Genomic DNA, 15,495 nt, shown 5'->3' with positions numbered 1-15,495 from the left:
ATATATGTTCATGCAAAGTAACAGCAATACAAGAATCTGTTACCTAACAACAACAATCTACTCTGGGTGGATTCCATCAAAACATGAAAAACACAATAAAACATCAAACATTAAAAGCTTACCTATACAGGGCTGCCTTCAGATGTCTTCTAAAAGTCATACAGTTGTTAATCTGTTTGACATCTCATGGGAGAGTATTTCACAGGGTGAGTGCCTCTACCGAGTAGGCCTGGGTGGTATACCAATATATACCAATATATACCAATATATACCAATATATACCAATATATATCACCAGTATATCACCCAGGACTGGTATGAGGAGCAGACCAGAACGTCGGCTTCTCTCAGCGGTATATCTTGACTTCCTCTAGTGGGTGCTGCTAGCAGAGGGACTCAGGAGTGGCAGCAGTTTCACCAGTGATACACCATTGAGTGAAACTGCCACCCCACTCTGCCCTCATGCGGCACAGAGGGAGAAACAAGCTGTATCGCTGAGGCGCCGATACATCTTGTTCCTCCCTCTGCATCTTTGCATCCCTCTGCTCTGGGGTGCGCGGTTGCCACTCCCCTCAGCCGAGCAGTTAAAGCAGAGGTTTCCAAACTTGGGTCTCCAGCTGTTTTTGGACAACAGTTGCCATCATCCCTGACACCTGGTCCTGCTAGCAAGGGATGATGGGAGTTGTAGTCCCCAAACAGCTGGAGACCCAAGTTTGGGAAACTCTGAGTTAAAGGATACCTCAGCCCAGCGCTGGCTCTCATAAGTTATGAAACTGCTCAGCTGAGGGGAGCACACCAAGCAATTAAAGGAGCCCCCAGCCCAGGCTTGCACGTGAGCAGGAGGAGCACCAGGGCTGGCTCAGCTGGGGATTGGGAGCCCTCCCATGCCCCAGTTGAGCCATGCAAACAAGCTGCTTTGTCCCAGTCTGTGAGGCACTGGGGTGAAACCGCCTCATCTCCCGCGGTGAGAGTTGAGGCAGTTTCACCTGGTGCCTTGTGGGCTGAGGCCAATACAGCTTGTTTTTTAAATATCACAGTATATCACCAGACCGTGGTGTTTGGCTGATGATACACCACAGTGTTGCAAAGCTGGTATCACCCAGCCCTCCTACCAGGAAGGCCGTCTGCCTGATTCGCTGTAACTTCACTTTTCACATTGAGAGAACCTGTCAAAAGGCCCTTGGAACTAGACCTCAGTGTCCAGGCTGGATGATGAGGGTGGAGACGCTCCTTCAGGGCCTGGGTTGTTTAGGGCTTTAAAGGTCAGTACCAACACTTTGAATTCTTTTTGGAAACGTACCGGGAGCCAATGTTTTTTTTATATATATATCTGATCTTTTATTAATTTTCATCAAGAAAAATACATATACATTGCAACTTAACAAATTTTCTCATTTTTGGACTCCCTTCAGCCTCTCTGACAATCATCCGAATTAAACTTTTTAATTACCGTATTTTTCGCCCCATAGGACGCTCCGTCCCATAGGACGCACCTAGGTTTTTTTGGGGGGGAAATAAAGGAAAAAAAATTCCCTTTATTCCCCCCCCCCCAAAGCAGGTCGGGGAAACAGAACCAGGTCGAGGAACAGCGGGATGGCGGCGCTGCGCCTCCCTGCTGTCCCCCGAGCTTGTGGGGCTGGCCGATGTCTGCCCTGCGCGAGGGGCGCTCTCCATCAGGGCGCCCCGCCCGCCGGGCGGCAGGCTGCTATCCGCAGCGTGGGGAGCCTTGCCGGGACCTCCGGCAAGGCTCCCCACGCTGCGGATGTCTGCCTGGCGAGGGGGCGCTCTGCTTCAGGGCGCCCCTCGCGCCGGGCGGCAGGCTGCTATCTGCAGCGTGGGGAGCCTTGCCGGGACCTCCGGCAAGGCTCCCCATGCTGCGGATGTCTGCCTGGCGAGGGGGGCGCTCTGCTTCAGGGCGCCCCTCGCGCCGGGCAGCAGGCTGCTATCTGCAGCTTGGGGAGCCTTGCCAGGACCTCTGGCAAGGCTCCCCACGCTGCGGATGTCTGCCTGCGAGGGGGGCGCTCTGCTTCAGGGCGCCCCGCCCGCCGGGCGGCAGGCTGCTATCCGCAGCGTGGGGAGCCTTGCCGGGACCTCCGGCAAGGCTCCCCACGCTGCGGATGTCTGCCTGGCGAGGGGGGTGCTCTGCTTCAGGGCGCCCCTCGCGCCGGGCAGCAGGCTGCTATCTGCAGCGTGGGGAGCCTTGCCGGGACCTCCGGCAAGGCTCCCCATGCTGCGGATGTCTGCCTGGCGAGGGGGGCGCTCTGCTTCAGGGCGCCCCGCCCGCCGGGCGGCAGGCTGCTATCCGCAGCGTGGGGAGCCTTGCCGGGAACTCTGGCAAGGCTCCCCACGCTGCGGATGTCTGCCTGGCGAGGGGGGCGCTCTGCTACAGGGCGCCCCGCCCGCCGGGCAGCAGGCTGCTATCCGCAGCCTAGACATCCCTGCTGGACCTCCCGTAGGGCTGCCTAAGCTGCGGATGTGTTCCTGAAGCCTGGAGAGCGAGAGGGGTCGGTGCGCACCGACCCCTCTCGCTCTCCAAGCTTCAGCAAAAGCCTGCATTCGCCCCATAGGACGCACCCATATTTCCCCTTCATTTTTGGAGGGGAAAAAGTGCGTCCTATAGGGCGAAAAATACGGTACACATTTCCTAAATTTTCTATTGCCTTTTAACATACCCTTCCACACCTGTTTTCCTTTCTTACAATATTTCTTAGGTTTTTACAGAGCTTCTTTAAATGCCACTAACGTTATTTCATTGTCACTTATACATCCCCAATACTCCACTAGCTTTCCCCAGTCCTCGATAAACTTTTGATCTCGTAGATATCTGATCTTCCCTGTCATTTTATCAAGTTCTGCATAGTCCATCAGCTTCAGTCTCCACTCCTCCAATGTTGGCACTTGTTCCTGTTTCCATTTCTGGGCCAGTAATATTCTTGCCGCTGTTACTGCATATTGGAAAAGTTTACAATCCTTTCTATTTATTTCATTTCCTATGATTCCTAGAAGAAAGGCCTCTGGTTTCTTAACAAATGTATATTTCAGCATTTTTTTTCAATTCATTTTTCAATCCATTGAAGTGGGAGATAACCAGAGCATGCACCACTCTACTCTGGTGAGACAGTGTGCAAGCAGGTAGGTTTTCAGCTGGTGTACCTTGTGGAGCTGGTAGACAGATTCACTGGACACAGAATCAACCTGTGCCTCCATGGACAGCTGTGAGTCTAAAATGAGCCGTAGGCTGTGCACCTGGTCCTTTGGATCTCAAAGTTGTTAATAAAGGAAGACCTTCTGGCTCAAGACTGTGTTAGTACTTCGGGTTGCTTGTTGCCCCTAACCTGATAATGCACTTCAAATTTTTCTTTGCTCTATGACTCTTGGTGAAATATTCAGTTCTCTATTACCTTAGTTGTAAAGCCCACAAATCTTAATGGGACATACTTTTTTTCAATATAGATGTACAGTGAAAATGCTTAATGCCAAAGAATGAAAGTAGCAAGCTTTTACTAGCTTATGTTTCAGTTACAGATAGGTAGCCGTGTTGGTCTGCCATAGTCAAAATAATGTGTATCTGAAGAAGTGTGCATGCACACGAAAGCTCATACCAAGAACTAACTAAGTTGGTCTTTAAGGTGCTACTGGAAGGAATTTTTTTATTTTAGCTTATGTTTGGCATACTGTGAACAATTGAATGATTCTTAGGTGACAGAATACCAGGTGTGTTCAGTTCATTAATTTCACTGGTACTTGGAATAGCTAAACTTACATCATTTTGTAGAATATTATTCCTCTCAATAGAGAAAACCATAAAGGATTCAGACATTTTGCACTGAGTGATTTAAAGCTTATTCAAATCCAAAATTATCCTGATCAGAAAAGGCAAGATAACTGAAATACTGGAGTGTACTGAGAAGTGTATGCTACTATTGTGTGGTTTGCATATTTGTGGGGGCAGAATTGTGTGTGTGTGTGTGTGTGTGTGTGTGTGTGCGCGCGCGCAAATAAAATTTGCCATTTTCATTCATAAATTTCAGATTTCACATATTTATGCAAGGTACAAGGAGCAATTTACCTGTTTGAATAACTGAATTCATGTGACTGCCTACTGTACAAAGTAGTTTAATTCCTTTTATTTCCTCAAGGATTCAGTTTATCCTTTAGGATAAAATAGGATACATACACACATGACAGATATTAGTTGTAACGAAATATTATAGCTAACGAGTAGTGTACTTTGGGTTTAAATGAGTTTGCTTACACCATTATCTTGTGATGAATGTGACAAGCTAAAGTTAAAATAGTAGTATGAAAATGTTGATGTGTAAATGTCTGTCTAAATGGGTCCCAAACCAACCCAAATTCTTCTTTCAGTATTGAGTGAAGTTTTGGTATGCAACAGATACCAGATTAGCAGGTATCCCACCTAGTGGATTACAAATAAGGGTGGCCGAAACAATACAAAACAAAACAAAAATAAATAAATAAATAAATTCCTTCCAGTAGCACCTTAGAGACCAACTAAGTTAGTTCTTGGTATGAGCTTTCGTGTGCATGCACACTTCTTCAGATACACTGAAACAGAAGTCACCAGACCCTTATATATAGTGAGAGGATGGGGAGGGGTATCACTCAGAAGGGTGGTGGGAATGGGTGATTGGCTGATAGGTGTGGTAAACCTGTTGATGTAAGGACTGTCTTACAAGAAAAAGCAAGGAGTGAGTTGGCTAAAAATAAGGGTGGCGTTTAATTTACGCTACTTGAACACTAGATGGTGCTATAATCCTCTGGACTATTGTATAAATATATGTATTAACCTCCATTCAGGTTAGTGTTGTATCAAAAGATTTCTCAGTCTCTCATCAGTTAACGAAAAAAGAAAATGCATTCATAAATTATCCAAGGGGACAAATAATTCGGTGACAGTCTCACGGCTTAAGTGCTGGGTGCTAGTTCCACTTTCCTATTGAAACTTTAGGATGCAACGGATATGGTTGTGCTTTCTTTACTTTCAAGGCACCCAGAAGCTATTTGTGAGTTTTCTTTGTTTCTTTCTTTCTACAAATAATCTCACCAGTGTTTCTCAACCTTTTTCCAACCATGGCCCTCTTCCGACCTTGTTTCCTTCCAGTCCGCCCCCCCCCCCCCCGGCGTTCCTACTGATAAAAAGGTAAAGGTTTTGTTTGTAAATAGAACATATTTTATTTATATTTTTATAATTTATACAAAATACAAAATTTATACTTTAAGTATTTCTCGATCAATGTGACCCTTGTGCTTGATGACCAGAAACAAGCTTTTTTATATCTGGTTCTATTGCTGTCCCCTCTGTCCAGTATGTTAAGGTGATTCCAGGTTAGGCTGTGTTACCTCTTGCATGCAGTAACATGCTTCCTTTCACAGTAATACTTGCACAAAGAAACAGCGTCCCACACACTAAAGCTTCTGCAGTCACACACCTTGCCCATGACAAACGAGACATGGGCAGGTTGGTGCAGGCAGGATTGGAGTGTGGAAGTGGGAGGGAGAAGGAAGTGGCAGCAAGTTGGTGCAGAGTGCACATGGCACTCCCTCCACAGGGAAGCACCGTCACTTCTCTGTTTACTCTAATTCTCTGTTTTATGTTTTCTTCACTTCTCTTTGAGAGGCACAAATACAAGATGGGTGACACCTGGCTTGAGAGCAGTACATGTGAAAAGGATCTAGGAGTCTTGGTTGACCACAAACTTGACATGAGCCAACAGTGTGACGCGGCAGCTAAAAAAGCCAATGCAATACTGGGCTGCATCAATAGGAGTATAGCATCTAGATCAAGGGAAGTAATAGTGCCACTGTATTCTGCTCTGGTCAGACCTCACCTGGAGTACTGTGTCCAGTTCTGGGCACCACAGTTCAAGAAGGACACTGACAAACTGGAACGTGTCCAGAGGAGGGCAACCAAAATGGTCAAAGGCCTGGAAACGATGCCTTATGAGGAACGGTTAAGGGAGCTGGGCATGTTTAGCCTGGAGAAGAGGAGGTTAAGGGGTGATATGATAGCCATGTTCAAATATATAAAAGGATGTCACATAGAGGAGGGAGAAAGGTTGTTTTCTGCTGCTCCAGGGAAGCGGACACGGAGCAATGGATCCAAACTACAAGAAAGAAGATTCCACCTAAACATTAGGAAGAACTTCCTGACAGTAAGAGCTGTTTGACAGTGGAATTTGCTGCCAAGGAGTGTGGTGGAGTCTCCTACTTTGGAGGTCTTTAAGCAGAGGCTTGACAACCATATGTCAGGAGTGCTCTGATGGTGTTTCCTGCTTGGCAGGGGGTTGGACTCAATGGCCCTTGTGGTCTCTTCCAACTCTATGATTCTATGATTCTTTTTTCTTCACTTACCTCTGTGGCCTCTGAGTCTTGTGCGGTGGCCCCCCATTCATGCAATTTTCACCTGGGGCCCCCTGTTGGGAAACATTGGTCTACACTCTGTAGCCTTCCTGCGTGTCTGCACTTCTTGAAAATTCCATAAGGTCCTAGGTTGGAATTTCTTCTAAGGCCTCTGCAATTTCAGTGTACCCTTCTCTGTTTTTCTACTGCTTCAGACAAAAGGAACGTTCAGGTACACATAGATAGCCCGAGAGCAGTCTGCCTGCAGCGCCACACGCTTCTTGGGGGCTGCCAGCCAGTGTGAACCTCTCCCATGGCAACTATAAAATCCAGCTGTAATTTGCATGTGTAAAAACAGAGCTTTCAGATCATTCCACCCCACCCCAAGTACAACACCAGAAGCATCTCAGTTGTTTGATACTGGTGACGCACCTGAATGTGTGAATCTGGTGTGGTTTTTTCATTGTTATTTTTTAGTAAAATCATTACTGGTGGAGCTAATGAACAAAACCTCTGATTTAAATACGGCAAGCTAAATTTCATTCAGCGTAGATAAGCCACTTTTTCTTTATTCAGTTGACTAAGCATCAAAATGATGACTGGGTGTTGAGAGGTTTGGGTGCTCATTCCACATTTTTTGCATGATCATCAGCCAGCTGTTCATAATTTTTGCTGTGGATTTTCTGGATTTGCATTGACATCCTCTTTATTGGTTGGTTGGCTCCCTGCCTGAGTCTGCTTCATTTCTTTTAGCTGTTAAAATTTTTAATTAGATACAAGAACTAAATCTGTTTCTACACCAAACATTTTTTCCACAGCTGCTTTCAGTGTTATCTTTTGAGCCCCCCTAGAAGTTGGTAAGATTTTAGGAATCTTCCCTGCTCGCGTGAAGCCACCTGTCAGTATTCTGGGCTTCAGAAACCGTTTTTGTGTTACAACCATGCATAGAGAAATTGATGGTTTCTGATGCAAGATCACTTCTCAAGTTGCCAATGTTTCGAATCCAGTTTAGTTCTGCAACATCTGAGTAAAAGTGAAACAGTTTAAATACTATGATTTCCTTATGCATCACAATTACTTTATTTATCAAGGACCAGCATCCATACCAGGAATAATGAGTAGCAGTGATATCACTGTGTGTAAGCAGTGTAACACTTGTGGGATTTATTTTTTTATAAATGTGAAATAAAGTACCTAGTTGAGATGAGCTTTAAGACTTTAGGTGACTATTATTTGAATGCAACATTCTAAAAGCCCTTGGTTGTAGATGTGGCAGTATATAAGTAAATGGAAGAATAATGTTTACTCTGATGAACAATTCAATGTTCTTTGGCATGCATATTGTGTATACAGTAGTTTGTAGTCAAGATAATATTTCATTTACATCTTAAGACAGTTTCTTTATTTTCATTGTTCTGGTTGAATCAAAACAACTTATCTCACATCTGCTTAAGTTAGAATTAGTAGTCTCCACTGGCTAGTGTCAGGAATTATGCTTAAAATATTCAGGAGAAAAGCTCGTACTTTCTCTACATAGGGCCAGATCATGCACCTCTGTTGTACTGAACATCTCTTTGGTTTGGGAACCTGCAGGATCCCAGCGAGGGTGGGGGCAGAGAGAAATAAGATAAGTGAGCCAGGCTCAGCAAATTCACTGTATTGATAAAGTATATGCTGAGGCACCAAGAACCTCACATACTTTACTCACATGGCATATTTATGTAGTCATTAAATGTATGTACAGTGTGTGTTTATACAGTATTGTACATGTCATCTGTGGATTTTGTTTTGTCTTTTATGGTAATGTATGCTTGAGATCTTGGGGTTAATGGGAGATCTGCTTTGGGCAGGAATGTTGACTCTTAAGTTATTTTCACAGCTTGTTGCTTGGCATAATTTACAAAAAGAAAAGCCTATCTACTTTCTAGCGGTGTTAGAAACTGAGATACAAAAACTAGGAGCTAAATGGAACCTTAAAGCTAGGATATGGGTGCAACAAAGGAATGTCTAGGCTTGCTTTTTTAATAACAAGAATACAAATCTGAAAATGAATAAACTGAATGAACTGCGGCTAAAATATGTTCATTTTCACATGGTCCCCTAATACTCTTAAGAGGGTCCTTTCTCCAGTCTTCAGAGAGTAGCTGGGAGAGTGGGGAGGTTGGTGCTTGTGCTCCAAACCAAGGGAAGTGGGTTTCCGATCTGGTTTTGGAGGAAGAATGCTAAGCATAGCCGGCTGCGTGAGACATTATAGCAAACCATTGTTAGTGCTAAGGAAGAAAATGAAGTCCTGTGCAAGAAGAGAGGAAGAGGGAGCATGCAAGCCCCCAGCTCATGTCTGATTAAATTAATTGATTTATTAAGATATTTCCATACAGCTCTTCACCAAAAACTGTCAAAGTCCAATTTACAACAAATCTCTCTCTCACACACACATGCATTTTTAAAAAGCATCGTAATCTTAACCCTTTGAAAGCCTGACAAAAAGTTTAGGCAAGATGCACTTCAGTAGGGGAGGTCGTTCCACAGATACTGTGCTACCACCAAAAAGGCTCTTTCACTGCATTGAGTCCAATAATGTAATCAGAGCTACATTTTTTTGAGAATGTTACCTAATACAATATGTTTAATTTACAGATTATGCCCTTGGAACATTTATTATAGTTAACATGTATGTATGAATTGTGTTATTCTCTCATTTAATTCTGTATTTTCCCTCTCAGAATCGAATGGAGGAAAGCAAAGCATTGTTTAGGACAATTATCACATATCCCTGGTTTCAGAACTCTTCAGTCATTCTGTTCTTAAATAAGAAAGATCTTCTAGAAGAGAAAATAATGTACTCACATCTAGTTGACTATTTCCCAGAGTATGATGGTAAGAGAGAACCCGGCTTCCTAAGACAAGTAAACTTCTTTTCATATACTTCCCTTCCACTCCTTCCATGGTTTCCTCTCTGTTCCCAACCTATCCTTTCATCTTGTTCTTCTAAATTTTTCTCTCATGTAATAACTTACGCTGCTGAATTACATCATTCTGCTAGGTTGATTGTCTTATTATAATAATTTTTCATGTATTCTATATATAACATCCAATCCTCTTTATGTTTTTTAAAATCTGTGTTTCTTATTCTATTAGTCATACCCGCTAGTTCTGCATATTCCAACAGTTTATGATGCCACTCCTCTTTTGCTGGAAATGCATCTGTTCTCCACTTTTGTGCAAATAAAATTCGTGCAGCCGTGGTCGCATACATCAGTAGACTCACTTGTTTTTTTTTGGGGGGGGTCTGTCATTATTATACCTAGAAGATAAGCTTCTGGGTTTTTAGGAAAGGATCTTTTAAACATTTCTTTTCAATTCATTATGGATTAATTCCCAATAGTCTTAAATAACACTATAAGACCACCACATATGGTAGAATGTTCCTACTGTCTATTTACATTTCCAACATTTATCACTTTCTAATTTGAACATCTGTTGGTGTTGTTTTTATTATAACAGGACCTCAGCGGGATGCACAAGCAGCAAGGGAGTTCATCCTGAAGATGTTTGTTGACCTGAATCCGGAGAGCGAAAAAATTATCTACTCCCACTTCACATGTGCCACAGACACGGAGAATATCCGCTTTGTCTTTGCTGCTGTCAAAGACACTATCCTACAGTTGAACCTGAAGGAGTACAACTTGGTCTAACTGTGCCTCTAAAGTCTCTACCACCCCTTATTCCCCCTTTGGGCAATGGAAGATATTCAAGAGGGACTGTATTATCTGTGAAAACAATCTGCATAATACTAATTTATTACTGGCCTGGACTCTGTGAATGTTCACAGGGTTTATAGTAAATATTATGATTTTATTTAAACTTTGCAGAGGAAAAAACAAAAGATGCTGAACTACATTCACAGCACATTTCCTCATTTTTTAAGTCAAAACCTTGTGACTCGATGTGTGTTAAATTCTCAGTCGTGCACTCACAAAGGATAGGGACTTGGATGGTCTTTGTTTTTTCTGAAGCAAAATCAAGTTGGTGTCTCTCCCCTCTTGTCTTAAGAGGTACAGTGGCCTTTTACCCAAGTTTCATTCTTTCATTTCCTCTATAGTGATATGGTCAGCAAAAAGCCGTCTCTAGAATTTAAGCCATCAGTTGTTCTGATTTTTCAGCAACTAGTTTTTGGAAGGATCAAAAATATTGATGTGCTTAACTTTCTTTTGTTTTTCATTTAATTTTTGGCAGAGATGTCAAATACATCTGCTTCTTGGTACTGTCTTTGCACTGAAGGCCCGGGAGTGTTGTTCAGTGGCAACATGAATTGTAGCAGTGTTACAGAATTTACCTTTAATTTTCTCATGGCAAACTGTGCAGAACACAATAACAAACAACTAAGACACAAAAGCAAATAAGGAAATAGGATAGCTTTTTTAATTTCCATGTGCCATAACAAAATTTATCCTCCCCCCCTTTTTTTATTGCGTCCTAATCACAGATGCCAAACAGATGTCATGGACACTACAAGTAACCTGGAAGTTTTTGTTTTTTGTTTTAATTAATCAGACCTTCTCGATTTCTCTCACCATTTCAAGCCTATTCTTACTGTCTACCAAGTTTGACATTGCCAGATCTGGCTTTTAAAAAAAATGGAAGTGTAAGTTACTGATTTTAAAGGTCAAGTTAACTGATTGGGGATCTGTCTGTTCCAGATGACAGCCAAATGTTTAAGCAGCTAGAGTTCAGCTTCTCTGTTTCCTGTTTGTATTGGGAAGCATTCCTTTGTCAATGCCAAAAAACCACTGCAGTGTGAGTGAAGTGAAAATGTTATTTGGTGCTACATACATATGGTCTGCTAATTCAAAGTCAGTTTTACTCTTGTCTAGGTGACATAGCATTCCACAGTATTTCTTTCTTCTTCTTAACTGAAAAACACAGAATTGGAAGTACAACATCCTTGATGTGGTTGCTTAATTGGTTTATTTGGGGATTTCTAAATAGGACCTGGCCTTAGAATTGTTATTATATGTGAAATGACTGGGGAAAATCATATTGGAAGGTGAAGGCTGCAGTCCTATGCACATTTCCCATTGAGAGCAATTTATTCTGAGTGGACATGTATGGGATTGTAAGTATACCTATTTTTAACAATATAAAGGGTGGAGAGATAAGACTGTGTATGTCTTGATGGGTATCTCTTTCACATCATGGATTGAAAGATAATTTTTAGGCTTTGTGTAAATAAGATTACTGTCAGATTGCAAAATTGTGTATGAAGGTTAGAAAGAGCATATGAGAAATTAACCCTAACCCTAACTTTTTCTAAAATGCCATGTTGCAGCCCTTTAGTAGAAACTGTAGCTCAGCAGCAGCATTTGTGGCAGAGGGGCAGTGAGACTGGTGTATTAGTTTAGTACCAAAGTTTAACTATGGCTGCAATCTACCAAGCATTATTTTCAGTGGCACTGGTGCAAGATTCCCACTTACAATGAGCATGAGTGTTAGTGCACCCGTGCTTGGTGGATGCTTCTCAATGATTTCTAATGAGATGCCGTTCACACTTAACTTTTTCCATTAAAATTAATGAAAAGTTGAGCTGCTTTTGTTCCCTCATAATGAAACATCTTGTAATTTAAAAATGGTTGTAGGTATAGTGCAATTATGAATGCTATAATCATTGTACACACACACACACACACACACACACACACACACACACAAAACAAAACAAACATATATATATATATATATGGCAGCATCCATATTGGCTTTGTAATCATTCATTTTTGGCAGATTGAATGTGCTGTATTGATATGTATCTATGTAATTGTAATGTATGTCTTATAGATAATTCACATTTTAAATAATGTTATTTTATTTACTTTTTTAAGAGAGAAGAATGTAATTTTTTGTCAGTTTATTTCTGACTAGGGTTTTTTATTTTTATTTACAAAAATAATTATTATAGTGCAGAGCGGTACTAGCATCGCGCTGTGTCAAATCATTTGCACAGCCTGAATAGAAGTGGACTGAAAACACGCACGCACACACAAAGTCATCAATGTTTCTATACAAGTTTTCAGAAGGTTTCCCTCTTGAGGTAGCTTTCTTAGAAGAAAATGTGCTGCTGGGCTGCATTGATTCTGGTAAATGAAAAGAAGGTTAGTTTACCTCCCTGACTTTGCAAACTTTCTTCTTCTTCTTTTAACCACCAGGTTATACTCTACAGTCACCATATAGTTGAGATCTATATGGTACCAATTTTGTGTGAGTTCAACACACTTCTGACTGTTCAGAAACTGTGTGACTGGCAAACTTGCTAATTTCTTGGCCTTGTCTTTTGTGTGTGTGGCGATGAGACAACTTGGTGTATATTGAACCCATTCACAAGTGTGGATCTCATCGATCTCCAAATACAACAAAATGAGCAGGAAGGACTGTTTGATTCCACTCTTGTGCTGCTTCACACATGCCAGTCTCCCTACATGAACATCTCTTCAGTGTAGGGACAAACATATATATACTACTAATATACTCCCATGTGTGGTGAGCACATGTGTGCCTATATCATTGTGTACATATGATGAGAAGTTGAGATACAGAAATGGTTGTATGTGATGGGGGCCCTTATGAGATGGTTTTAACAGCCACCTCAATTCATTATGCAAATAAAATTATTGTGCATACATTACTACTTCCCTAAATATGCCGTATTCCAGAATTTAGTTTGTCAGACCCAACTGAGTAACATTTGAAAGGTTGTGCCTTTCTTTAAACATATAGCAAAATTACCACTGATACAGCTCTAAAAAGTATTCTGTGTTGCAGAACTATAAATGATAGGCATAGAATGTGAAAAGACACTAAAATGGGGTGGAATGGGAAGGAAATGATACTTAAGTCTTTACTAACAACATTATGAAATCTGTCCTAATTTTTATATAAAACAACGGATATAATACAGGAGGAACTGTTGCTTACGCAGCTGCCATTCATTTCTATCAAGCTAAAGTATGTTCCCACACTATTATTTATCATTTATAATAGCATTTTATTTTCAGTTTGTACTGTGGTCTCCTCAAAATATTTAAATAAAGTAGGACATTTGTGGGAACTGGATCTCCAAATAGCATTGAATTAGACAAAAAAGCTCAGTCAGACTGTGAAACTTTGCTGCGCAAGATTCTTTTTGGAGAAGATGAAAATCTGTGTCAGCCAGATGCAGAAGTGACACACATTGGGCTAGCTGTGCTTACCTGTCTCATCTGAAGCCACCTTGAAGTAGTGACTTGCTATGTGACAAATCTATAGCAGATGTTGGATCTGAAGCAAGGTCTGCCAGATCTTTATGTGGTTGACCAGGCACTTGGGGCCTTCCCTGGGGGTTGTGGTGCATTAATTTTGGTGGCCTCTGCTCAGTCCTGGATTTCTCTTCCCACTAAATGCGAGAATGCATGACAACATTCTTTCTCTTTAACAGGGAATAAATTGACCACTCCAATTTAATTTGATACACTTTTCTTTAAATAAGCTACAGAAAGGAAAGAATGGAGGAGTCTAAAAGATTATTTGGGGTGACAGTATTTTATTATTATTATTATTATTATGGGTCTGGTGGGGGGAGTTTTAAAACTTGTATAACAAGGAATCAAAGTTTACTTATGTCTCCTCATTGTATTACAAAGATGTTCCACTAGCATTTTCTAGGAAAAGTTAAGACTTGTGGCAAATGTTTAGAGCACTGGATCATCTTGTTGGTTGAAAGAAGGGGACTTTGGTGTGCTGAGGCAAGCTTCCCTTAAATTGCCATTACAACATTGCCATGTGCCAGTTCCTCACAGCCGCTATTTTTCCTTTTGAAATGACACTGCTCTTCCCACGTGTAAGTTATACTGCTCAGATGTATTTTTCTTTCATAAACTGCTGGTTGTTTTCTGCTATGCCTTACAGGTTTTGAGCCCGGACATTAGTGCCTCTTAGCAGGGAGCTGGAAGAAAGCTAACAAAAGGAAAAAGATGTGTATATTTGCCAAAGCATTGTAACATGGCATATCGTAAATGGACCAAAAGGAAGCTGCTTGGAAGTGTGTGCCCTTAAGCTCATTAGGAGTGCTGTCCTCTAGCTATAAAGTTGTGCACAATCCCTTTTAGAGATCGTAGGAGCTGAGGAAGTGCAGCTCCCATTCAACTCAATGGGGCTTGTGCAGAAGAAGCAGAATTGTGTCCTAGCACATAAAACTTATTAATATATGAGATGTTCATGGGTAGCTTAAAAACACCAACATGTAAAACTTGCTTTTCTCACAAGATGGCTGGCGCTCTCCAGATATATGAAGGATAAATACATGATCAAGGTCATTTCATTTTTTATTCTTCAAAACTACTTTGATTGCCAAGATTATGGGAATTGTTTGTTTGTTTGTTTTTAGTTATGCCATCACATTAGTATAGTTTTTCCCCAACCCCGAGTTTGAAAGTGGAGTAGACTTTTTTAAAAAAACAAAATGTGGGAATATCAGGTTGGAACTGACTGCATGATTTGCAAACAGAAATCACGTGGGGAGGGGAAAGGGTTGCATATTAAGTGACTTCTAGGCTCTCCCAGCCTTTGGTTGTAAGATGCAAATTACTTTTGACTTAATGATTGACTTTTCCCATTCGTTTTGCATTTCTCACAAAAGCCTGAAATGATAGAAAATCAAATGTTAACACACATGAAAAAAATAAAATGTACCCAAATAAATTATAATGATGTGTTGCTCTTCTTGAAATTTTTATAAAATATATATATATATAGCTTTTCATGCCAACTACAACAGTATTTTTCCTTAACTAATGGTGTGCAGTCTTAGAAACTGAGATATGAAAGCTAGGAGCTAAATCGCACCTTAAACCTAGGTTATGGGCACAACAATGGAATGTCTAGGCACAGTTTTTTTTATAACTAGAATGCTAAGCTGAAAATGAATGAACTGAAGCTAAAACATTATGTTCAATTTTCATATGGCCTGGTCTTTCCCCTGCTCTCTTCTCCAGTCTTCAGAGAGTAGCTGGAAGTGGGGGGGGGGCAGAAAAAGGTCCTCATTTCCTTCCATTCTGCAGTTTTAATCTGAAATCTTAGGCAGAGTACTGCGCCCAGAGTTCA

The 15,495-nt window shown here is 41.5% G+C and overlaps 1 protein-coding gene across 2 annotated transcripts in view; it reads left to right on the top strand.

Moving 5' to 3' along the window:
• Positions 1 to 15,099, top strand: part of LOC308597752 (guanine nucleotide-binding protein G(q) subunit alpha) — a 95,594-nt gene extending 80,495 nt beyond the window's left edge. For both annotated transcript variants that reach the window (XM_081213839.1, XM_081213840.1), the window contains exons 6-7: positions 9,087 to 9,240; positions 9,868 to 15,099. In XM_081213839.1, the coding sequence (XP_081069965.1) occupies positions 9,087 to 9,240; positions 9,868 to 10,058 (345 nt within the window). In that variant the 3' untranslated portion in view covers positions 10,059 to 15,099. The remainder of the gene's footprint in view (positions 1 to 9,086; positions 9,241 to 9,867) is intronic.
• The last annotated feature ends 396 nt before the right edge of the window (positions 15,100 to 15,495 follow it).

The sequence above is a fragment of the Podarcis bocagei genome (genome assembly GCF_964188305.1).
Source record: "Podarcis bocagei genome assembly, chromosome: 11".
NCBI classification, from domain to species: Eukaryota; Metazoa; Chordata; class Lepidosauria; order Squamata; family Lacertidae; genus Podarcis; species Podarcis bocagei.
The sequence above is the reverse complement of the archived record's forward strand: the minus strand, read 5'-3'. Positions and strand labels throughout refer to the sequence as shown.